At 39.6% G+C, this 26,424-nt stretch overlaps 1 protein-coding gene across 1 annotated transcript in view; it reads right to left on the reverse strand.

Moving 5' to 3' along the window:
* The window catches only part of LOC133619004 (uncharacterized), a 34,093-nt gene that overhangs the window by 1,521 nt on the left and 6,148 nt on the right, over window positions 1-26,424 (reverse strand). The window contains exons 3-7 of the mRNA XM_061979869.2: window positions 11,628-11,710; window positions 11,518-11,543; window positions 8,937-8,998; window positions 4,892-5,123; window positions 4,705-4,825 (exon numbers count right to left, since the gene is read on the reverse strand). Of these exons, the coding sequence (XP_061835853.1) occupies window positions 4,705-4,825; window positions 4,892-5,123; window positions 8,937-8,998; window positions 11,518-11,543; window positions 11,628-11,710 (524 nt within the window). The remainder of the gene's footprint in view (window positions 1-4,704; window positions 4,826-4,891; window positions 5,124-8,936; window positions 8,999-11,517; window positions 11,544-11,627; window positions 11,711-26,424) is intronic.

The raw sequence follows: 26,424 nt of genomic DNA on the forward strand, positions 1-26,424 counted from the left end.
ACAAACACATTTCGGGAGAACATCCGCACCGTAACACAACATAAACGCAACAGAACAAATACCCAGAACCCCTTGCAGCACTAACTCTTCTGGGACGCTACAATATACACCCTAGATACGCATGTCCCAAATTCCAAGTTGCTGTTTTGAGGCATGTTAAAAAAAACAATGCACTTTGTGACTTCAATAATAAATATGGCAGTGCCATGTTGGCATTTTTTTTCCATAAATTGAGTTGATTTATTTTGGAAAACCTTGTTACATTGTTTAATGCATCCACCGGGGCATCACAACAAAATTAGGCATAATAATGTGTTAATTCCACGACTATATATATCGGGTTCGGTTGATATCGGAATCGGTAATTAAGAGTTGGACAATATCGGAATATCGGCAAAAAAGCCATTATCGGACATCTCTAACCCTAACCCTAACCCTAAAGTGTTTGTTACTTAGAATATGTTCCCCTAGTGTCCAAATAACTCTAAATTAAGTCTTTGTTACTTAGAATATGATCCCCATACTAAAGTGTTACAGAATAAAAACTAGGGCTGTCCCCATACAACCTTTTCCATTTTCAATGCGATAACGATATTGATGCAATAAGATATCAGCAGGAATCATGCATACTTTTCTTGTTTTGTTGTGTGGAACATTGGAAAAGGTTTGAAATGAGTCAAAAAAGAGAACAAAGGTAGGGCCTGTTTTGATGCTATGATAAATGTTGTGATGTTGTATTTTATTTTTTTATTATATCGTATATGAATTGTGAGCTTTTTTTCTTTTTCTTTTCACTTGAAATTGTAATTTTAGTGCCTTTTTTACATCATGGCCAGGGGACTACAGATGAAAACTAGCCTTCTGGCTAATTCTGGCTTTTTTTAACCAAGTGTAGTAAATGTGTTTTATGAGATTGCATTGTCCCCTTTGAAATAAACTCATCTTAATCTTAATCTTAAATTATGAAAACTTAACTAACCGATTCATAATTAACCCCCCCAGTTTGAATTATTTAGTGTTGTTTTACTTGTATTTTTTAAGTTCAGTTTTTTGGGTTTGGGTTGTATTTTTTTAGTTTGTTTACAAAATAGTGCCGAAAAATGTATTACAAAGTAACCATAATGTGAATTTTAATAATCATACAGCCTGTCATTATTCACACGAGTTTTCCCTTTACTTCATAGTGTAAGGTAGATATTAGCTGATTCATATGATTATTATAAGTAATAATCATAATGATACATCATTATTATAATACTACATTATTAGAGCATCTACATTGGGTTAACGATGCATTCCATTTGTACTGGGAAGTCGGATTTTCCGAGTTTCCAGTCGGGAGTTTCAACTGGAACACCCCTCGAGGTCCAATTTCCTATACTCTAGGGCAGTGGTTCTCAAACGGGGGTACTTGAAGGTATGCCAAGGGGTACGTGAGATTTTTTTTTAAATATTCTAAAAATAGCAACAATTCAAAAATCCTTTAGAAATATATTTCTTGAATAATACCTCAACAAAATATGAATGTAAGTTCATAAATTGAACATCAAATCAAGTAGGCTATTCCATTCATTACAATGCAACAATGCAATATTCAGTGTTGACAGCTAGATTTTTTTGTGGACATATTTATAATTGAATCACTTGTTTATTTTTCAACAAGTTATTATTTATTAATTTTGCACTGTTATACAATTTAATAAATCAGAAAATGATGACATAGTGCTGTATTTTACTTCTTTATCTCAACCAAAATGCTTTGCTCTGATTAGGGGGTACTTGAATTAAAAAAATGTTCACAGGGGGGTACATCACTGAAAAAAGGTTGAGAACCACTGCTCTAGGGGTGTAACGGTACTCAAAAATGTCGGTTCGGTACGTACCTCAGTTTAGAGGTTCATTTTCGGTATAGTAAAAAAACAACAAAATATACTTTACATTTTTGGGTTATTTATTTACCAAATTTGCAAAATCTTCCACCAAAAATATTTTTCTTAATGGAATATTTGACAGGTCAATAATTCATAATAACATTGATTTTGATTCAATATTATGTTTTGAGCAGTTTGAAAGAAAAAAAAACAGCTTTGTTTTATTAGTCAACATTGCAACTTTTTCTAAATTACATTTAACCTTTAAGCTTTTTTTATTTCACTTTTGTTATGTTTTTGTTTATTTTAATAGTATTTTTAGAATGTGCCGTGGGCCTTTAAAACATTAACTGTGGGCCACAAATGGCCTCCGGGGCACACTTTTGACACCCCTGCTATAGATAAAAAATTAAATCTGATAAATCTATTGATAAAAAGCAGAGCCTGGTAACGCATGCGCGTTTATCATAACTCTTTCTCTCTCTCTCTGTCTCTGCCCCTCCCTCAAGAATTCTGCTGCGCGCACAATTTGTTTTGTTTTTAACCCCTTCTTAACCCTGAACGTAAATTGAAAATACACGCAACCCTAACTCAAAATGCCGGACATTTGAGGCATTTAAGAAACTCCGCCCTGACAGCTCCGCAAAAGAGGACATGTCCGGTGAAAAGAGGACGTATGGTCAGTCTATCGTAGCCCGTTAGCTGCTAGCATGCCGTGTGTTGCGCCTCAGTGTGCATTGTCTACACAACGTGCGTTACGCTACTTAATATGTCCTTGTGGAAACTCGTTCGGTACACCTCCGAACCGAACCGACACCCCCGTACCGAAACGGTTCAATACAAATACACGAACCGTTACACCCCAAGTATACTCAGAAAGTCGGCGCATTCTCACCACCCCCGAGTTGACTTCAAAGATGGCTGCTCTGAATGTGACGAATAATATGTGTTTCTATTAGGGTTGTACGGTATACCGGTATTAGTATAGTACGGCGATACTAATTAATCATATTCAGTACTATACCGCCTCTGAAAAGTAAAGGTCTGCCACCACAACATCTTCTTTCGTTTAAAAAAAATTTATATTATGTTTATAAACTCAGGAAATATGTCCCTGGACACATGAGGACTTTGAATATGACCAATGTATGATCCTGTAACGACTTGGTATCGGATTGATACCCAAATTTGTGGTATCATCCAAAACTAATGTAAAGCATCCAAACAACAGAAGAATAAGTGATTATTACATTTTAACATAAGTGTAGATAGAACATGTGAAAAGAGAAAGTAAGCAGATATTAACAGTAAATTAACAAGTATATTAATAATTCATTTTCTACCACCTGGCTTTAATAATGTTGACAAAATAATAGAATAGAAAATGACACTATATGTTACTGCATACGTCTAAATTAGGAGCCTTTGTTTACTTACTACTAAAAGACAAGTTGTCTTGTATGTTCACTATTTTATTTAAGGACAAACTTGCAATAAGAAAAATATGTTTAATGTACCCTAAGATTTTTTGTTCAAATAAAGCCAATAATGTAATTTTTTGTGGTTCCCTTTATTTAGAAAAGTACCGAAAAATACAGAAAAGCATCAAAATAATTTTGGTACCGGTACAAAAACATTGGTATCGGGACAACAATAGTTTTTATAATATCCATTATTAGCGCTTCTGATTAGTTTTTGTCGCACCAAATCAGTCGTAAACCATGTTTTATTGAATGTTTATATATGGTAAGGTTACTGCAGTTAAAGTTTATAGCCGTTGTTTTATTTCCCTGACTCAAGAGGTGAAAAGTGGAACATTTCAAAATAAAAGCCTGCCGGATTGTTCTCCACCTCTGCATCTGAGTCCTATTTTTGATCAAGTCCCGACAATGTGGTGCCGATCCAGATTAGAATTGCATGCTCATAATTAGAGATGTCCGATAATGGATTTTTTGCCGATATCCCGATATTGTCCAACTCTTAATTACCGATTCCGATATCAACCGATACCGATATATACAGTCGTGGAATTAACACATTATTATGCCTAATTTTGTTGTGATGCCCCGCTGGATGCATTAAACAATGTAACAAGGTTTTCCAAAATAAATCAACTCAAGTTATGGAAAAAAGTGCCAACATGGCACTGCCATATTTATTATTGAAGTCACAAAGCGCATTGTTTTTTTTTAACATGCCTCAAAACAGCAGCTTGGAATTTGGGACATGCTCTCCCTGAGAGAACATGAGGAGGTTGAGGTGGGCGGGGTTGGGGGCGGGGCGACGGGGTTGAGGTAGGGGGCAGCGGGGGGTGTATATTGTAGCGTCCCGGAAGAGTTAGTGCTGCAAGGGGTTCTGGGTATTTGTTCTGTTGTGTTACGGTGCGGATGTTCTCCCGAAATGTGTTTGTCATTCTTGTTTGGTGTGGGTTCACAGTGTGGCGCATATTTGTAACAGTGTTAAAGTTGTTTATACGGCCACCCTCAGTGTGACCTGTATGGCTGTCATTCACTTGTGTATGTGAAAAGCCGTAGATATTATGTGATTGGGCCGGCACGCAAAGATGCTCTGTACTTCTTCCTACGTCCGTGTACACAGCGGCGTTTTAAAAAGTCATAAATTGTACTTTTTGATACCGATACCGATAATTTCCGATATTACATTTTAAAGCATTTATCGTCCGATAATGTCGGGAGTCCGATATTATCGGACATCTCTACTCATAATAACAACTTGTAGTTTGCAGTGCATTATATTGAGAGATATTTGTACTATTTTAGTCAACTGAAGCTGCAGCGTCTGTGAGGTTTTTTTGAGATGAGGTGATGATGACCTGATGACAAGGTGGAGGCAGGTGAGCCGCGTAGTTGACCAGGATGAGTTTGCTGAAGTTGAACTTGTACGTGAACCTCTTGCCTTTGGTCTTGTGCAGGATGCGCTTGTTGTAGTAATATCTATATGTGTCAATAACAATCAATCAAACTCAATAACAAGGCGAAGGATGGTTGTCGTCGGTCTACCTGAGTGCGCGACTCAGCTTGTCGTAGTTCATGTGGGGTTTGCCCTTCCTCTCTCCCCACAGCCTGGCCAGTCTCTCGGGGTCGCGGATGACGAACTCGCCCCACTCACTGCCCCAACCGATGGCTCCGCCCTCGCCGCGGCGCAGCAGCTCTAGCAGGAAGTGCCACAGCTGGACCTGCCTGGAGCCCGGAGACCAGGATGGCTTGTAGGCCCAGTCTGGGAACAACACTGCTGGAGGAAAAAGGAGGGGACGATATCAAAACTGCTGTATTCGTATCGCGTTTCAGCTCATTTGGGTTCAGGTCAGGGGACGTCGTTGTGGTTTGTGAAGCCCTTTGAGGCACTTGTGATTAACTAAACTGGGGGTCAGAATGCCTCGGCTCTAGAGACACCTGCGGCTTTTTAGCGGCACCCTGGTGGCTCGGTTGGTAGAGTGGCCGTGCCAGCAACTTGAGGGTTCCAGGTTCGATTCCCGCTTCCGCCATCCTAGTCACTGCTGTCGTGTCCTTGGGCAAGACACTTTACCCACCTGCTCCCAGTGCCATCCACACTGGTTTAAATGTAACTTAGATATTGGGTTTCACTATGTAAAGCGCTTTGAGTTACAAGAGAAAAGCGCTATATAAATATAATTCACTTCACTTCCATGGAGCTTTTTCAAAAATGTATGGAAATGGGGGAAAAAAATGGGGTGGAAAAATATGTAATATGAAGAGATGTCCGATAATATCGGACGGCCGATAAATGCTTTAAAATGTAATATCGGAAATTATCGGTATCGGTTTCAAAAAGTAAAATGTATGACTTTTTAAAACGCAGCTGTGTACACGGACGTAGGGAGAAGTACAGAGCGCCAATAAACCTTAAAGGCACTGCCTTTGCGTGCCGGCCCAATCACATAATATCTACGGCTTTTCACACACACAAGTGAATGCAAGGCATACTTGGTCAACAGCCAAACAGGTCACACTGAGGGTGGCCGTATAAACCACTTTAACACTGTTACAAATATGCGCCACACTGTGAATCCACACCAAACAAGAATGACAAACACATTTCGGGAGAACGTCCGCACCGTAACACAACAGAACAAATACCCAGAAACCCTTGCAGCACTAACTCTTCCGGGACGCAACAATATACCCCCCCCCCCCCCGCTACCTCTACCCCCCCCCCCCCCACACCTCAACCCCACCCCCATCCCACCCACCTCAACCTCCTCATGCTCTCTCAGAGAGAACATGTCCCAACTTCCAAGCTGCTGTTTTGAGGCATGTTAAAACAAAATAATGCACTTTGTGACTTCAATAATAAATATGGCAGTGCCATGTTGGCATTTTTTTCCATAACTGGAGTTGATTTATTTTGGAAAACCTAGTTACATTGTTTAATGCATCCAGCGGGGCATCACAACAAAATTCCACGACTGTATATATTGGTATCAGTTGATATCGGAATCGGTAATTAAGAGTTGGACAATATCGGAATATCGGCAAAAAAGCCATTATCGGACATCTCTAGTAATATGGTTTCTGTAGGAGGACAAACACGACACAAACCTTCCTAATTGTTAGAAAGCCCACTGTTTAATATGTTCGTGTTTATGCTTCACTGATGAGAGTATTTGGCGGGTGCCGTTTTGTCCTACTAAATTCAGCGGCCCTTGAACTCACCATTGTGCACGTCGACTGTGACTCAACAGTTTGTTTACTAGTACAACTTTCTCACGACACTGCCACAGAAAGACGTGTTTTATGCCACTCCATTTGTCTCATTTTGTCCACCAAACACTTTATGCTGGGCGTGAATGCACAAAGGTGAGCTTTGTTGATGTTATCGTTTTTGTGTTGACGGACGGCGTGGTGCGGTTGGGACAGTGGCCGTACCAGCAACCTGAGGGTTCCTGGTTTGATCCCCACCTTCTACCAACCTCGTCACGTCCGTTGTGTCCTTGGGCAAGACACTTCACCCTTGCTCCTGATGGGTCGTGGTTAGCGCCTTGCTTGGCAGCTCCCGCCATGGGTGTGTGAATGTGTGTGTGAATGGGTGAATGTGGAAATAATGTCAAAGCGCTTTGAGTACCTTGAAGGTAGAAAAGCGCTATACAAGTATAACCCATTTACCATTTATTTTGACTCGGGGAGCCAAATTTAGAGGAAAACATGTGTCTGGGGGCCGGTATATCTATTTTTAGGAACACTAATACAAAACCTCACAATAATAAAGTGCATATAGAGCAAAATAACATTTTAAAGTGCATGTAGAGCTAAACAACATTTTAAAATGCATGTAAAGCAAAATAACAGTTTAAAGTGCATGTAGAGCTAAATAACATTTTAAAGTGCATGTAGGGCTAAATAACATTTTAAAGGGCATCCATCCATCCATCCATCTTCTTCCGCTTATCCGAGGTCGGGTCGCGGGGGCAGCAGCCTAAGCAGGGAAGCCCAGACTTCCCTCTCCCCAGCCACTTCGTCCAGCTCTTCCTGTGGGACCCCGAGGCGTTCCCAGGCCAGCCGGGAGACATAGTCTTCCCAACGTGTCCTGGGTCTTCCCCGTGGCCTCCTACCGGTCGGACGTGCCCTAAACACCTCCCGAGGGAGGCGATCGGGTGGCATCCTGACCAGATGCCCGAACCACCTCATCTGGCTCCTCTCGATGTGGAGGAGCAGCGGCTTTACTTTGAGTTCCTCCCGGATGACAGAGCTTCTCACCCTATCTCTAAGGGAGAGCCCCGCCACCCGGCGGAGGAAACTCATTTCGGCCGCTTGTACCCGTGATCTTGTCCTTTCGGTCATAACCCAAAGCTCATGACCATAGGTGAGGATGGGAACGTAGATCGACCGGTAAATTGAGAGCTTTGCCTTCCGGCTCAGCTCCTTCTTCACCACAACGGATCGATACAGCGTCCGCATTACTGAAGACGCCGCGCCGATCCGCCTGTCGATCTCACGATCCACTCTTCCCTCACTCGTGAACAAGACTCCGAGGTATTTGAACTCCTCCACTTGGGGCAAAATCTCCTCCCCAACCCGGAGATGGCACTCCACCCTTTTCCGGGCGAGAACCATGGACTCGGACTTGGAGGTGCTGATTCTCATCCCAGTCGCTTCACACTCGGCTGCGAACCGATCCAGCGAGAGCTGAAGATCCTGGCCAGATGAAGCCATCAGGACCACATCATCTGCAAAAAGCAGAGACCTAATCCTGCAGCCACCAAACCAGATCCCCTCAACGCCTTGACTGCGCCTAAAAATTCTGTCCATAAAAGTTATGAACAGAATCGGTGACAAAGGGCAGCCTTGGCGGAGTCCAACCCTCACTGGAAACGTGTCCGACTTACTGCCGGCAATGCGGACCAAGCTCAGGCACTGAGCATACAGGGAGCGGACTGCCACAATCAGACAGTCCGGTTTTAAAGGGCATGTAGAGCTAAATAACATGTTAAAGTGCATGTAAAGCTAAATAACATTTTAAAGTGCATGTAAAGCTAAATAACATTTTAAAGTGCATGTAGAGCTAAAAAACATTTTAAAATGCATGTAAAGCTAAATAACATTTTAAAGTGCATGTAAAGCTAAATAACCTTTTAAAGTGCACGTAGAGCTAAATAACATGTTAAAGTACATGTAGAGCTAAATAACATTTTAAAGTGCATGTAGAGCTAAATAACATTTTAAAGTGCATGTAAAGCTAAATAACATTTTAAAGTGCATGTAGAGCTAAATAACATGTTAAAGTGCATGTAGAGCTAAATAACATTTTAAAGTGCATGTAGAGCTAAATAACATTTTAAAGTGCATGTAAAGCTAAATAACATTTTAAAATGCATGTAAAGCTAAATAACATTTTAAAGTGCATGTAGAGCTAAATAACATTTTAAAGTGCATGTAAAGCTAAATAACATTTTAAAGTGCATGTAGAGCGAAATAAAGCTGATCATGTTTACACATAATTTTACAATGTGGTAAACAATATAGAAAGGAAGTTTAAAACCAATCCAAACATTATTCATAAAGCTGAGTGTTTTGAACATGTACACACACACACTCACTCCTGGTCCAGTAAGGCGATGAAAAATGTCCGACTGAGGAGCCGCACTGCATCTGCATGGAGGAGAAACATACAATACATAGAGAAAGATGCTGACAAGATAAACTGACTTTGAATGTGATTTAAAAAAAAGTTTTTACATGAAATAATGCATAAATCAACTACAAACCCCATTTCCATATGAGTTGGGAAATTGTGTGAGATGTAAATATAAACGGAATACAATGATTTAAAAAACCTTTTCAACCCATATTCAATTGAATGCACTACAAAGACAAGATATTTGAAGTTCAAACTCATACTCTTTATTTTTTTTTGCAAATAATTAACTTAGAATTTCATGGCTGCAACACGTGCCAAAGTAGTTGGGAAAGGGCATGTTCACCACTGTGTTACATGGCCTTTCCTTTTAACAACACTCAGTAAACGTTTGGGAACTGAGGAGACACATTTTTTAAGCTTCTCAGGTGGAATTCTTTCCCATTCTTGCTTGATGTACAGCTTAAGTTGTTCAACAGTCCGGGGGTCTCCGTTGTGGTATTTTAGGCTTCATAATGCGCCACACATTTTCAATGGGAGACAGGTCTGGACTACAGGCAGGCCAGTCTAGTACCCCGCACTCTTTTACTATGAAGCCACGTTGATGTAACACGTGGCTTGGCATTGTCTTGCTGAAATAAGCAGGGGCGTCCATGGTAACGTTGCTTGGATGGCAACATGTGTTGCTCCAAAACCTGTATGTACCTTTCAGCATTAATGGCGCCTTCACAGATGTGTAAGTTACCCATGTCTTGGGCACTAATACACCCCCATACCATCACGGATGCTGGTTTTCAACTTTGCGCCTATAACAATCCGGATGGTTCTTTTCCTCTTTGGTCCGGAGGACACGACGTCCACAGTTTCCAAAAACAATTTGAAATGTGGACTCGTTAGACCACAAAACACTTTTCCACTTTGTATGAGTCCATCTTAGATGAGCTCAGGCCCAGCGAAGTCGACGGCGTTTCTGGGTGTTGTTGATAAACGGTTTTTGCCTCGCATAGGAGAGTTTTAACTTGCACTTACAGATGTAGCGACCTACTGTAGTTACTGACAGTGGGTTTCTGAAGTGTTCCTGAGCCCATGTGGTGATATCCTTTACACACTGATGTCGCTTGTTGATGCAGTACAGCCTGAGGGATCTAAGGTCACGGGCTTAGCTGCTTACATGCAGTGATTTCTCCAGATTCTCTGAACCCTTTGATGATATTACGGACCGTAGATGGTGAAATCCCTAAATTCCTTGCAATAGCTGGTTGAGAAAGGTTTTTCTTAAACTGTTCAACAATTTGCTCACGCATTTGTTGACAAAGTGGTGACCCTCGCCCCATCCTTGTTTGTGAATGACTGAGCATTTCATGGAATCTACTTTTATACCCAATCATGGCACCCACCTGTTCCCAATGTGCCTGTTCACCTGTGGGATGTTCCAAATAAGTGTTTGATGAGCATTCCTCAACTTTATCAGTATATATTGCCACCTTTCCCAACTTCTTTGTCACGTGTTGCTGGCTTCAAATTCTAAAGTTAATGATTATTTGCAAAAAAAATAATGTTTATGAGTTTGAACATCAAATATGTTGTCTTTGTAGCATATTCAACTGAATATGGGTTGAAAATGATTTGCAAATCATTGTATTCCGTTTATATTTACATCTAACACAATTTCCCAACTCATATGGAAACAGGGTTTGTATTAAAAAAAATTCTGCGTATAAAACTTTAACTATTGTGTATAAAATCTGTTTTGCATTCATTTGTACTTTAGGATTCATTACATTTAAAGGTGAGTGGCTTACTAAGTGGCCTAGTGGTTAGAGTGTCCGCCCTGAGATCGGTAGGTTGTGAGTTCAAACCCCGGCCGAGTCATACCAAAGACTATAAAAATGGGACCCATTGGGACCCCTGCTTGGCACTCAGCATCAAGGGTTGGAATTGGGGGGTTAAATCACCAAAAATGATTCCCGGGCGTGGCCACCGCTGCTGCTCACTGCTCCCCTCACCTCCCAGGGGGTGATCAAGGGGATGGGTCAAATGCAGAGGACAAATTTCACCACACCTAGTGTGTGTGTGACAATCATTGGTACTTTAACTTTTAACTTAAATGTGCTTTTATACTGTACATGCATCTTTTTTTATGTATCCCACATAGTTTTCTGCGTATAAAACAATATTCATTCTGTATAAAATGTGCTATGCGTTTATATCTATTTTGGGATTCATTAAAATTATTTCTTATGGAAAATTTGCTTCATTTTTCATGAGATTCAGTTTTAGTTGGACTTTTCGGAACAGATTACTGACTGACTGTGTTGCATAATCTAAAACAATCCTCCAGTCGGAACTGTGCTCACGTTGAAGAAATAAATACGTTATTGGTAGTATTCTACACTATTCTAGCACAATCAAAAAGAAACGGTTTAATTGAGACACACTCGAATGACACACCTCCAAGAAACAAAAATGAAATACAGACTTGTCTATTCAATAAAAAACAAAATCAAAAGAGTAAATAAGTTATAGATCTTACTTTCTTACAGACACTGCAGGGTCAACCTGCAAAGGAGACAAATAGGAAACACTTTAGAAGGAATAAATGAAAAGAGTAACAATGGACAACGTGAAATCATTCAAAGTTACCTTGGGAGGAGCAGCGGAGGATGACGATGGAGGAGGACAATGATGAGGATGAAGAGATGGTCCGCTTAAAGTGGGGGAAAGGACTGAAGGACAGAAGCAGACAATCTTCAAAGATCTCCTCGTGGAGCCACCCCCACACCACCACCCGCCCCACCTCAACCCCACCTCACCAGTCCCAGTGAGGCAGACGAGGTCAAAACCAAAACATGATCCTGGCGCTGACGATGCAAAGAAATTCACGTAATGATGGATCATGAAAGAATCATATAAGGCATTAAATATGCCAACATTTTAAAACTGACAGAATAAATATGTCAATAAACATAAATAATATATATTTTCAATTATTACAAATAAATAATACATTAATGATTTTCAACAGTATATAAATGTCAGGAAATAAAAACAGTGATACAAAACATGAATACATTGGCTGTGAAATAAAGAAATGTTTTAAATAAAGAAATTATTCTATAAACCGGACTAATACATTTAACAAAAGGTTGTTAAATAAACAACACATTCATTAACTAAAAAAGGTATACATACATACATACATACATACATACATACATATATATATATATATATATATATATATATATATATATGAGGTTTCTGTGGTTTATCCAATATACAGTGCTCAATACCGGGGTAGAGCGGAATATGTTAGGTCAGGAAAAAACACATGAGGCTATATCATCCCTACAAGCCTGTTTCGCAGGGAAAACCTATATCATGTTTTCCCTGCGAAACAGGATTGTAGGGATGATATAGTCTCTTTCATCCCTACAAGCCTGTTTCGCAGGGCTTGTTAGGTCAGGTTATATAGGATAGGTCAGGAAAAAACTCAAGAGGCTATATCATCCCTACAAGCCTGTTTCGCAGAGAAAACCATGATATAGGGAAAACCTGTATTATGGTTTTCCCTGCGAAACAGGCTGGTAGGGATGATAGAGGTTATATCATCCCTACAAACCTGTTTCACAGGGAAAACCATGATATAGGGAAAACCTATATCATGGTTTTCCCTGCGAAACAGGCTTGTAGGGATGACATAGCCTCTTGTGTTTTTCCTGACCTAACATATATAACCTGACCTAACAAGCCTGTTTCGCAGGTTTTCCCTGCGAAACAGGCTTGTAGGGATGATATTGGTTTTCCCTGCGAAACAGGTTTGTAGGGCTGATATAGCCTCTTGTGTTTTTTCCTGACCTATATACACACACACATATACACACACACATATATATATATATATATATATATATATATATATATAAAATATATGTGTATATATATATATATATATATATATATATATATATATATATATATATATATATATATATATATATATATATATGTATGTGTGGGAAAAAAATCACAAGACTATTTCATCTCTACAGGCCTGTTTCATGAGGGGGGGTACCCTCAATCATCAGGAGATTTTAATGGGAGCATTCACATACCATGGTTTATATAGGGCACAGAGTGGGTGGGTACAGGCTGGCCTAGGGGCGTGGTGATTGGCTCATGTGTTACCTAGGAGGTGTTTCCGTCTATGGCGGCATGTTGTTACAATTTCGCTGCGCTTGTTGAGGGATGACAGGTCTGGACGGTAAATAATAAACAGTTTCTCTTTCAAGCATAGGTTGCATCTTTTATTACCACTATTGTAAGGTGTGCTGGATGCAAGAATTTGCCATGTTATTGAATATTCAACATATATATATATATATATATATATATATATATATATATATATATATATATATATATATATATATATATATATATATTACGGTATATAAATATCACAAAATAAAAATGGCGATACAATAAATTGGTTGCGAAATAAATACATTTTTAAATTAATGCAATTATTTAATAAACTGGTCTTTAAATTGTAAGGACAAAAGAAACAAACAAATGGGTTGTTAAAAAAGTAATACAATTTACATGAACTGATTTAAAAATAAGTTTAATATATATATATAGTATGAATAATGTCAAGAAATAGAGTAGCGATAATGTGAGGAAATAGAATTGTCACGCTTGTCACTGACAGTTTAGTTAGGTTTGGGTTTTCCTCTGTGTTTGTGGTTATTTCCTGTCAGCGCTCTTATTTTGGTTCCATTTCCTGCATGTCTCCCTGAGCGCTCGTGTCCCTGATTGGCAGCCTGGCACACCTGGTTGCAATAGCCTATCAGGCTACTATGTATGCCTGCCTTACCCTCCAGTGAGGGCTTGATGATTGTATCCTGTTGCCTGTTTCCTGTCTCCTGGTTCCTGTTATCCCTGCATTTTGACATTAAAGTCATGTTTTCCTGCGCTACGCCTGCCATCTCTGCATCTTTGTCACCGGCAGTTCCTGCCAATAATAGCGATACAATAAATACATAAATAAATTGCCTGTTAAAATCAAGTTTAAATGAATGGAAATGTAATTTAATTAACTGGTCATTAAAATAAAATTAAAAAAAAAAACAAAGAATGGTTGTTAAATAACACATTCATTATTCATTTGAAAAAAAATATACATGCAGTATATACATTTCAGAAAACATACTTGGGCATTAAAACTGATTCTGAAATAAGAATAACGACACAACAAATACACAAAAAAATTGGCTGTGAAATAAACACATTTTTAAATGACTGAAAATGTAATCTACTAAACTGTTGTTAAATTGAAAAGGGGAAGGGGAAAAATTGTTGTTTAATAGATACATCTATTTTTTTTAAGTTAAATATAAATAGTGTTTAGTAAATTGGCTGTGAAAATAAATAAATATCTACACTAGAAAAGCACTCAGAGAGCACAGACCCCCTGCTGTGGCCTACAAATAGTAAAAAAGTTCTGATGGTGATCCGGATCACTTGTTCCATTTCCCATTTGGGACTTTTTCTGAACGTTTAAGTAAAATCTGCCCATACCTTTTTGAGATAAACTAACTAACAAACAGACACATTAACAACAAAGATATCGGACGTAAATAATGAAAATGCCATTCAATATATACATCGGTCATGAGTAAGACACACAAATTAATTACAAAATTGTTTTTTTGTGTTCATTGGTGTACTCGTTCTCGCCAGAGCGCACGCGGCTGATTGCGCAAACTAGCACAACACAGAACAGCCATGCTATTTGTTTCTTTTATTTTTAAAATTTTTGTTCAAAGTTTGACCACGGCCAGCCATCTTCTCTATTGGGTGACATCAAACACACGCACGCGCGCACACACACACACACACACACACACACACACACACATTCTTGTATTTCTTACCTTCTTGAGACCTCCGAAAAATGCCTACCTAAATTTGTATTTACAACATTAATAATACATACAAACCATGCAAAAATAAAAACAGTAAAGCTTTTAGTAAAAAAATGTTCTTGAATTTTTTGTTTGTAATTGGTTTTTAATCTTCATTATTTACTTCAAGTTATTACAGTATGTCTGTCTCTCTCTCTATATATATTTTTTTAATACATTTTGGCCAAAGGGGGCGTGTTTCAATTTCTTACACACTTGTTATTTCATATGTTGACCAGAGGAGGAGCTCTTTTAAAACCAACACACTCAATTTGAAAAATTCCTCCTTTTTGGGACCACCCTAATTTGGATAGATTTCACCACCAGGGGTGCAAATGAGACATTCTCTATTAGATGCAATGGTGTTTAATTATAGGGACCATGATTTATGTCCTAACTTGTTCACCGCTCCTCATATGGAATATACTTTTCCTTGTTGATGTCTCAAGAAGGGTAGAATTCCAAGAACACACACACACACACACACACACACACACACACACACACACACACACATACACACATTCTTGTATTTCTTACCTTCTTGAGACCTCCGAAACATGTCTTCCTCTTTAGGACCACCTTTTCTAAATACATAAAGATTTGTATTTACAACATGAATAATATGTACAAACCATGCAAATATAAAAAAGGTAAGCTTTTAGTTAATTTTTTGTTTGTAATTGTTTTTTAATCTTCATTATTTACTTCAAGTTATTACAGTATGTCTCTAAATACATATTTAAAAAAAAAAAGTTTTAAATTAATTTTAGCCAAAGGGGGTGGTTTCAATTTCTTACACACACGTGTTATTACATATGTTGGCCAGAACGGGAGCCCCTTAAATTTGTACACACACTTGTTATTTCATATGTTGACTTTTAAAACAGACACGCAGTCAATTTGAAGAATCCCTCCTTTTTGGGACCACCCTAATGTTGATAGATTTCACCACCATGGGTGCAAATGAGACATTTTCTATTAGATGCAATGGCTTTCTGTATTGGGACCATGATTTATGTCCTAACTTGTTCACCGGTCCTCATATGGAAGGTACTTTTCCTTGTTGATGTCTCAAGAAGGCAAGAAAAACAAGAACACACACACACACAGAATTGGTAGAAAGACAGTAGCGTCTCAAGTCTCCATCCTTCTTACACTAACGGGATTTGACCCTTAAGACATGCAGCGTGACCCTTATCTGCTGTACTAGAATCATCCTCTTCCATTCTCACAATTGTCCCACACACACACACACACACACACACACACACACACACACACACACACACACACACACACACACACACACACACACACACACACTCGGCAATAAGGTGTACGGTCATTTAATGCAGCTTTAACGCTACGGAATAAGGCAGTAAGATGACGATGATGGAAGGATGCAAGGGAAGGAGACTTGGGGGGATTGGTGGGGGTGGGGTTGCTGCTGAGAGAGTGATACGATTAAGATGAAGGGGAGGATGAAGATGAGGATGCTAAGCGCCAGATTAAAGCGAGCTCTCGTCAGCTGTAAAACAAACAGTCTTTTTAGCCGCGGATCAGAAGCAGACTTAACCCCCACACACCCACACCAACATGCCTCCAGCCCTATCCTCCTCACACACACACACACACACACACACACACACACACACACACACACACGCACACACACGCACACACACGCACACACAAACTTGTCATAATGATCTGAAGGAGGCTTATTTGATTCCCACAGTTTCCAGTGCATTGTTATTATTAATATCATTATTATTTATAGACACACAGTTCTTCACACTAAAAAAATGTTGGGTTAAAAAATTAACCCAATTTTAACCTAGCTGCTGGTATTTTAACTCAACATTTTGGGTTAATTTTTTCAACCCAACTTTTGCGTGGAATTATTTAACCAAAAAGTTGAGTTGTGATAACTTACTGTTGGGTTATTTCCAACCAAACTATTGGGTCAAATTATTTATACCAAAAGTTGAGTTATGCTAACTCAATGTTGGTTGATTCATAACCCAACTATTGGGTTCAATGTATTTCAATCAATCAATATTTACTTATATAGCCCTGAATCATGAGTGTCTCAAAGGGCTGCACAAGCCATAACGGCCCAGATCCCACATCAGGGCAAGGAAAAACTCAACCCAATGGGACAACAATGAGAAACGTTGGACCCAACAAATTGGTTAAAAATTATAAATATTACTGTTGGTTTGTCCTACTCCTTCCCAACTATTAATCAAAATAATTTTTATTCCATTAAAATATACTCAAAAGCAAGATACGAGTGACATTTTTTTTACAAGAATTGCCGTGTTGTCACGGCGGGGTCGCATCGTTCTCCCAGGATGCAGACGGAACTCCGGAGGCAAGGTGCAGGTAAGGAAATTAATTATTGTCCATAAATCATGCGGGATACAAACAAAAGAGCACCAGCGTGCCGATAGCACAGGAAGCTAACAGAATAGCGAACAAAAAAAGCAAACAAAAACATCCACAACAGTCCATCTTAGATGAGCTCGGGCCCAGCGAAGCCGGCGGCGTTTCTGGGTGTTGTTGATAAATGGCTTTCGCTTTGCATAGTAAGACTTTTAAGTTGCACTTACAGATGTAGCGATGAACTGTAGTTACTGACAGTGGTTTTCTGAAGTGTTCCTGAGCCCATGTGGTGATATCCTTTACACACTGATGTGTTATGTACATGTACTAATGTGTGTACATGTTGTATCAGGACAGATCCATTGAGAGTTTGAGCAGAAATATGTCGTATAGGATTAACTATACACCATAAAACATTAACATTAAAATGCTATGTCACATGAATATTTTTTTAAAGTAATTACTTTGTGGAATGAAAAAAACAAGTAATGTAAAAAAAACCATGGTGTTTACTTTATGATATCAATATAAAACACAAAGCAGTTTGGCTAATAAAGATAAAGTCAAATAAACAAGCTTTGTTCTTCAACAACAACCATGTACTTTAGTGCAACAGTTTGGCCAACAAAAATAAACAGGAGTGACACCTCACGTCTGACACACAATCTTTGTGTCTCCCAGACAACTCAGCCAGCGATCAATTCGATGAAACGACAAAACATTTGAGCTAGTAATGTTGTTATTGGAACACTAAGTTAGCAGTTAAATTAAAGGACGAGTGGGTATCTCAGTAAACAAACTACAGACTTTATAAACAAGTTGTGGCAACGTTCCCGACACATTGCCTGCTGCATGCTAACTCTCAGTCCCAGCAGCTGACGGAAGGATGCCAGCTGCACGTTCAAAATTGAAACTGCAACATTAAATATTGTTCTCCTCTAACAGCATTGCGCTCTTAATCGCACACCATTGAAATGAAACGAAGCGATCAGATCCGTTAGCTCGGAGGGAACAATTTCAAAGCAAAGTCCATGTAGTCACCATGTTTCCCTAGCTGAACGGCTCTAGTGCTCATCCGCAGACGCTTCAGTATTCAGGAAGTAAGCAGTGTTGCCTAAAATGCATTAATAAATGACGGCTTTTCGGTAATTAAACATTTAAACGGTGTTACTAAACGTCTACAATTTTACCGTTGTCTATCATTATACCGTTTATCGTTACATCCCTAGTCCATTAACAAGTAAAAAGTCAAGGACAGTCACGGCATGTTAGTAAATTTTTAGGGCATTACAGCAAATGACAAGGGCGGTCGCGGAAAATGCCGCGGTTGTCGTGGTTAAATCCGAGCCCTGCCGTATTACAGTAATCGTGTCAAATCGTCACCCCAAGAATCGGAATCGAAGCACATTGTAAAGTGCCGAAAGATTCTGACTCACCTGCACTGGCTTCCCGTGCACTTAAGATGTGACTTTAAGGTTTTACTACTTACGTATAAAATACTACACGGTCTAGCTCCATCCTATCTTGCTGATTGTATTGTACCATATGTCCCGGCAAGAAATCTGCGTTCAAAGAACTCCGGCTTATTAGTGATTCCCAGAGCCCAAAAAAAGTCTCCGGGCTATAGAGCGTTTTCTATTCGGGCTCCAGTACTCTGGAATGCCCTCCCGGTAACAGTTAGAGATTCTACCTCAGTAGAAGCATTTAAGTCCCATCTTGAAACTCATTTGTATACTCTAGCCTTTAAATAGACCCCCCTTTTAGACCAGTTGATCTGTCGTTTCTTTTCTGTTCTGCACAGAATAGGTGACCACAGATGTTGTACTAGCTGTCCAAAGTCGGGACCCAGGGTGGACCACTCATCTGTGCATCAGTTGGGGACGTCTCTGCGCTGCTGACCTGTCTCCACTCAAGATCTCCTGCTGGCCCCATGATGGACTGGACTCTCACACTATTATGTTAGATCCACTATGGACTGGACTCTCACACTATTATGCTAGTTCCACTATGTACTGGACTCTCACACTATTATATTAGATCCACTATGGACTGGACTCTCACACTATTATTTTAGATCCACTATGGACTGGACTCTCACACTATTATGTTAGATCCACTATGGACTGGACTCTCACACTATTATGTTAGATCCACTATGGACTGGACTCTCACACTATTATGTTAGATCCAATATGAACTGGACTCTCACACTATTATGTTAGATCCACTATGGACTGGTTTCTTACAATATTATGTTAGATCCACTATGGACTGGACTCTCACACTGCTATGTTAGATCCACTATGGACTGGACTCTCACACTATTATGTTAGTATCTCAGCGACTCTGTCACAAACCTGGGGGTAAAGTTTGACTCAGATTTTAAATTCGAAAAACAAATCAGCAGCGTCGTTCAAAAAAGCTTTTATCAATTACGCCAAATAGCGAAAGTGAAACCGCTTCTATCAAGACATGATCTTGAGAAATTAATCCACGCTTTTATCTCGACTCGTCTTGATTATTGTAATGCCCTGTATGTTGGCATTAGCCAGGCCTCCCTCGCCCGCCTGCAGCTCGTGCAGAACTCTGCTGCTCGTCTGCTAACACAGACCCGCAGACGTGAGCACATCACCCCTATTTTAGCGTCCCTTCACTGGCTCCCTGTGCGTTACCGAATACATTTTAAACTCCTTTTATTTGTTTTTAAATGTCTAAACAACCTCGCGCCAACCTATCTCTCCGACCTCCTTCAGCCTTACTGCCCCACCCGATCCTTAAGATCAGCCGATCAGCTGCTGTTGACGGTCCCTGACACAAGGCTGAAGCTTAGAGGTGACAGAGCTTTCGCCGTTGCTGCTCCCAAGCTCTGGAACGACCTACCTCTGAGTGTTAGACAAGCCTCCTCTCTTCCTGTTTTTAAATCTCTCTTAAAAACATACTTTTATTCCATGGCTTTTAACACTGAGTGATATCCATCCTGCAATGGCGCCCCATAATACACCTGCTGTGATCCTGTTTTTATGTTTTTATTAATTCTATTTTAATTATTATTATTTTTTATCGTGTTCTGTTTGTGTTGTGTTGTGTTTGCTCGGTACTCGTTTTATCTTTTAACCTGCTCATTGTACAGCACTTTGGCTACCCCTGTGGTAAATTTTAAATGTGCTCTATAAATAAAGTTGATTTGATTTGATTTGATGTTAGACCCACTATGGACTGGACTCTCACACTATTATGTTAGATCCACTATGGACTGGACTCTCACACTATTATGTTAGATCTACTATGGACTGGACTCCACACTATTATGTTAGATCCACTATGGACTGGACTCTCACACTATTATGTTAGATCTACTATGGACTGGACTCCACACTATTATGTTAGATCCACTATGGACTGGACTCTCACTATTATGTTAGATCCACTATGGACTGGACTCTCACTATTATGTTAGATCCACTATGGACTGGACTCTCACACTATTGTGTTAGATCCGCTATGGACTGGACTCTTACAATATTATATTAGATCCACTATGGACTGGACTCTCACACTATTAAGTTAGATCCACTACGGACTGAACTCTCACACTATTATGTTAGATCCACTATGGACTGGACTCTCACAATATTATGTTAGATCCACTATGGACTGGACTCTCATAATATTATATTAGATCCACTATGGACTGGACTCTCACAATATTATGTTAGATCCACTATGGACTGGACTCTCACTATTATGTTAGATCCACTATGGACTGGACTCTCACACTATTATGTTAGATCCACGATGGACTGGACTCTCACACTATTATGTTAGATCCGCTATGGACTGAACTCTTACAATATTATGTTAGATCCACTATGGACTGGACTCTCACACTATTATGTTAGATCCACTATGGACTGGACTCTCACAATATTATGCTAGATCCACTATGTACTGGACTCTCACAATATTATGCTAGATCCACTATGGACTGGACTCTCACAATATTATGCTAGATCCACTATGTACTGGACTCTCTCAATATTATGCTAGATCCACTATGGACTGGACTCTCACACTATTATGCTAGATCCAGTCGACGTCCATTGCACCGGTCGCCCAGGGGTCGGGGGTCCCCACATCTGCCGTCCCCTCCAAGGTTTCTCATTGTCATCCCATTGGGTTGAGTTTTTTCTTGCCCTGATGTGGGATCTGAGCCGAGGATGTCGTTGTGGCTTGTGCAGCCCTTTGAGACACTCGTGATTTAGGGCTATGTAAGTAAACATTGATTGATTCCCGCCTCTATTAGATCATATTCAAGTTTAAACGATTGCATGCATAACATGCATTTTTTTTCTGTCAAAATGGAAGGAATGAATACATTTAGTGAGAAAAGATCCAGTACTTTGTTAACAACTAGTATTTCCAGACTAAATAAAATGATATGGAGGAAAGATCTGGCCCCCGGAACTTGAGTTGATCACCTGTGATTAGAGATGTCCGATAATATCGGACTGCCGATATTATCGGCCGATAAATGCTTTAAAATGTAATATCGGAAATTATTGGTATCGGTTTCAAAAAGTAAAATATATTACTTTTTAAAACACCGCTGTACAGAGTGGTACACAGACGTAGGGAGAAGTACAGAGCGCCAATAAACCTTAAAGGCACTGCCTTTGCGTGCCGGCCCAATCACATAGTATCTACAGCTTTTCTCACACACAAGTAAATGCAACGCATACTTGGTCAACAGCCATACAGGTCACACTGAGGGTGGCCGTGTAAACAACTTTAACACTGTTACAAATATGCGCCACACTGTGAACCCACACCAAACAAGAATGACAAACACATTTCGGGAGAACATCCGCACCGTAACACAACATAAACACAACAGAACAAATACCTGGAACCCCTTGCAGCACTAACTCTTCCGGGACACTACTATATACACCCCCCGCTACCCCGTTGCCCCCCGCACCTCCACCACAACCCCATCCCGCCTACCTCAACCTTCTAATGCTCTCTCAGGGAGAGCATGTCCCAAATTCCAAGCTGCTGTTTTGAGGCATGTTAAAAAAAATTATGCACTTTGTGACTTCAATAATAAATATGGCAGTGCCATGTTGGCATTTTTTTCCATAACTTGAGTTGATTTGTTTTGGAAAACCTTGTTACATTGTTTAATGCATCCAGCGGGGCATCACAACAAAATTAGGCATAATAATGTGTTAATTCCACGACTGTATATATCGGTATCGGTTGATATCGGAATCGGTAATTAAGAGTTGGACAATATCAGAATATTGTATATCGGCAAAAAAACGTTATCGGACAGCTCTACCTGTGATATAAAGAAGTGAAGGCGGGTCTGAGTCAAATGTTGCCTTGGTGGCTTGCTTTCACTTTAGTTTGCTTGTATACTATTCTATATATATATATATAAAAAAGCTCATCTAAGGAAATGGGGCCATTAAAGTTATGTGCAAGTCCATCTTAAATCATGCAGATGCATATTTTCTGTTTGTCGTTTGGCTTTGTGGGTGGTCTATGCCCCACTCAAGGGTGTCATTAAAGCTTTTTACATTGATAATAACCTCTTTTATTTGCCATTTGCCATTCAATGTATTAATAATGCAGGATTTTCTTTCTTAAAAACACAGAGCGAGTGCTTGTGTTCGGAGCATTTTGTGTTCCAGGTGGACGTTAATGTTAATCCGCTTCATATCTATATGTTTTCCACTAGAACATTCTAGTGGAATACCAGAATGTACATCATGTTAAAATGTGCGCCTGTTTGTTCTCAGGCTTTTTTTCCAGTGACCCCTCCGCTGCTAAAACTCAATTAGCTGCATCCATAATTGATAGCTGTCTGGGAGACTATTTGTGTTTACACTGGAATTAAAAGCCTCCGGTGTCAGCTTGCGCGTCTGCGTGTGCGTGTGTGTTTGTGTGTCTTCGTCATGATCTTGTGGATTGTCTGCTTTGCCACGGGCGGCTTCGGTTCGGCTGCAAAATGAACGATGTTTCTTGTGTGATTTAAACTGCCGTTAGTCGCATGCGACTCAGTAATGAAAGTGGTCGTAGCGTTGACGCTCACACAATAAAGTGTCTGCCCCCGCTGGTGACATCAGGTAATGTCATAGAATGAGTGAAAAATGAAGTCAATAAAAAGGACAATAAAGAAAAGACCCGAGGCACATGAAGTGGCAAAGAAGAGGCGTGCGTGTGTGTGTGCGTGTGTGTGAGGCCCATAAAGACGTGATGATGACAGCAGAAGGTTACAAGAGCCGCTTGTGGTTCAGGTGTCCCTCATGGGACTCTGTGGTCTCTTAAAGGTTTCTGCTGTGTGTCCTCAATACCTCCCATCAAAAAAAAAAAAAAAAAAAACATCCAGAGGGAAATCTGAGAGGCTGCCAGGCGCCAAGCGGCGTGAGGATGAAGATGATCTTCACATAGAGTTACATAGAAAAATCCAAACTGGGGGGCATAAAGTTGACGGATTAACACCAAGGATGTTCAATTAGTGGAATCTATTGAACGCAATCCATTCCGTTTTGTCTGGATTTAGACACGAGTTTGCTTATAGAAAGTTATATAAACACCAATAGTCGGTTCCAGGGTCCAGCTGCAACGGTTACTCAACAAATATATGTTATTGTCAACACGTCACTAAGTAAAAATGTTGTGCTTTCATTTTAAAATACTCCCTAACGTCATATCGTGATCATAAATAATTATGACGTATTTCCGTTAAAAAGGATTACAAAAATGGCGGATATCTTTAGGACTACAAATTGGCTACCTGAAATGACGTACCGTATTTTTCGGAGTATAGGTCGCACCGGAGTATAAGTAGCACCAGCCGAAAATGCATAATAAAGAAGGAAAAAAACATATAAGTTGCATTGGAGTATAAGTCGCATTTTTTGGGGAAATTTATTTGATAAAGCCCAACACCAAGAACAGACATTTGAAAGGCAATTTAAAATAAATAAAGAATAGTGAACAACAGGCTGAATAAGCATACTTGCCAACCCTCCCGAATTTCCCGGGAGACTCCCGAAATTCAGCGCCTCTCCCGAAAACCTCCCGGGACAAATATTCTCCCGAAAATCTCCCGATTTTCAGCCGGAGCTGGAAGCCACGCCCCCTCCAGCTCCATGCGGACCTGAGTGAGGACAGCTTTTTTTCATGACGGGAGGACAACAGGGTGACAAGAACTAAATCATCCAGACTAGAGATAAATTGTATTTTACCTAAAAATAAATATATTTATTAATTTAAAAAAAAAAAAAAACTAAATACATTTTTACTATATTTTGCTAAAAACATCAAAATTAATTGTATTTTTATTTGTATTTTTTTGTGACTCCTTATTACATCCAGCCATATAATTATACATTAACATATTTGAAATAATGGATTTTAAATTATCATAATAATTCATTTAAAATGACCATATTTAATTATCAAAATAATTGCTTGTTTATCAACAACTTTAGCATTTTATTCATTACATTTTGAAACTCTCAGAAGCCAAGTTATGTTATATTCCTTAATATTTATTTATGCAAGTTTGAAGTATCAATTATCTAAACAGTTTTGTTTGCATATTTTCAGGATGTAGATATATATATATATATATATATATATACACACACACACACACACACACACACACACACACACACACACAGGTAAAAGCCAGTAAATTTGAAAAACTTGATTTATTTCAGTAATTGCATTCAAAAGGTGTAACTTGTACATTATATGTATTCATTGCACACAGACTGATGCATTCAAATGTTTATTTCATTTAATTTTGATGATTTGAAGTGGCAACAAATGAAAATCCAAAATTCCGTGTGTCACAAAATTAGAATATTACTTAAGGCTAATACAAAAAAGGGATTTTTAGAAATGTTGGCCAACTGAAAAGTATGAAAATGAAAAATATGAGCATGTACAATACTCAATACTTGGTTGGAGCTCCTTTTGCCTCAATTACTGCGTTAATGCGGCGTGGCATGGAGTCGATGAGTTTCTGGCACTGCTCAGGTGTTATGAGAGCCCAGGTTGCTCTGATAGTGGCCTTCAACTCTTCTGCGTTTTTGGGTCTGGCATTCTGCATCTTCCTTTTCACAATACCCCACAGATTTTCTATGGGGCTAAGGTCAGGGGAGTTGGCGGGCCAATTTAGAACAGAAATACCATGGTCCGTAAACCAGGCACGGGTAGATTTTGCGCTGTGTGCAGGCGCCAAGTCCTGTTGGAACTTGAAATCTCCATCTCCATAGAGCAGGTCAGCAGCAGGAAGCATGAAGTGCTCTAAAACTTGCTGGTAGATGGCTGCGTTGACCCTGGATCTCAGGAAACAGAGTGGACCGACACCAGCTGGACTGCTGCTGAGTGGTCCAAAGTCATGTTTTCTGACGAAAGCAAATTTTGCATTTCCTTTGGAAATCGAGGTCCCAGAGTCTGGAGGAAGACAGGAGAGGCACAGGATCCACGTTGCCTGAAGTCTAGTGTAAAGTTTCCACCATCAGTGATGGTTTGGGGTGCCATGTCATCTGCTGGTGTCGGTCCACTCTGTTTCCGCAGCCGTCTACCCGTGCCTGGTTTACGGACCATGGTATTTCTGTTCTAAATTGGCCCGCCAACTCCCCTGACCTTAGCCCCATAGAAAATCTGTGGGGTATTGTGAAAAGGAAGATGCAGAATGCCAGACCCAAAAACGCAGAAGAGTTGAAGGCCACTATCAGAGCAACCTGGGCTCTCATAACACCTGAGCAGTGCCAGAAACTCATCGACTCCATGCCACGCCGCATTAACACAGTAATTTAGGCAAAAGGAGCTCCAACCAAGTATTGAGTATTGTACATGCTCATATTTTTCATTTTCATACTTTTCAGTTGGCCAACATTTCTAAAAATCCCTTTTTTGTATTAGCCTTAAGTAATATTCTAATTTTGTGACACACGGAATTTTGGATTTTCATTTGTTGCCACTTCAAATCATCAAAATTAAATGAAATAAACATTTGAATGCATCAGTCTGTGTGCAATGAATAAATATAATGT

This window comes from Nerophis lumbriciformis, linkage group LG19 (genome assembly GCF_033978685.3).
Source record: "Nerophis lumbriciformis linkage group LG19, RoL_Nlum_v2.1, whole genome shotgun sequence".
Lineage (NCBI taxonomy): Eukaryota > Metazoa > Chordata > Actinopteri > Syngnathiformes > Syngnathidae > Nerophis > Nerophis lumbriciformis.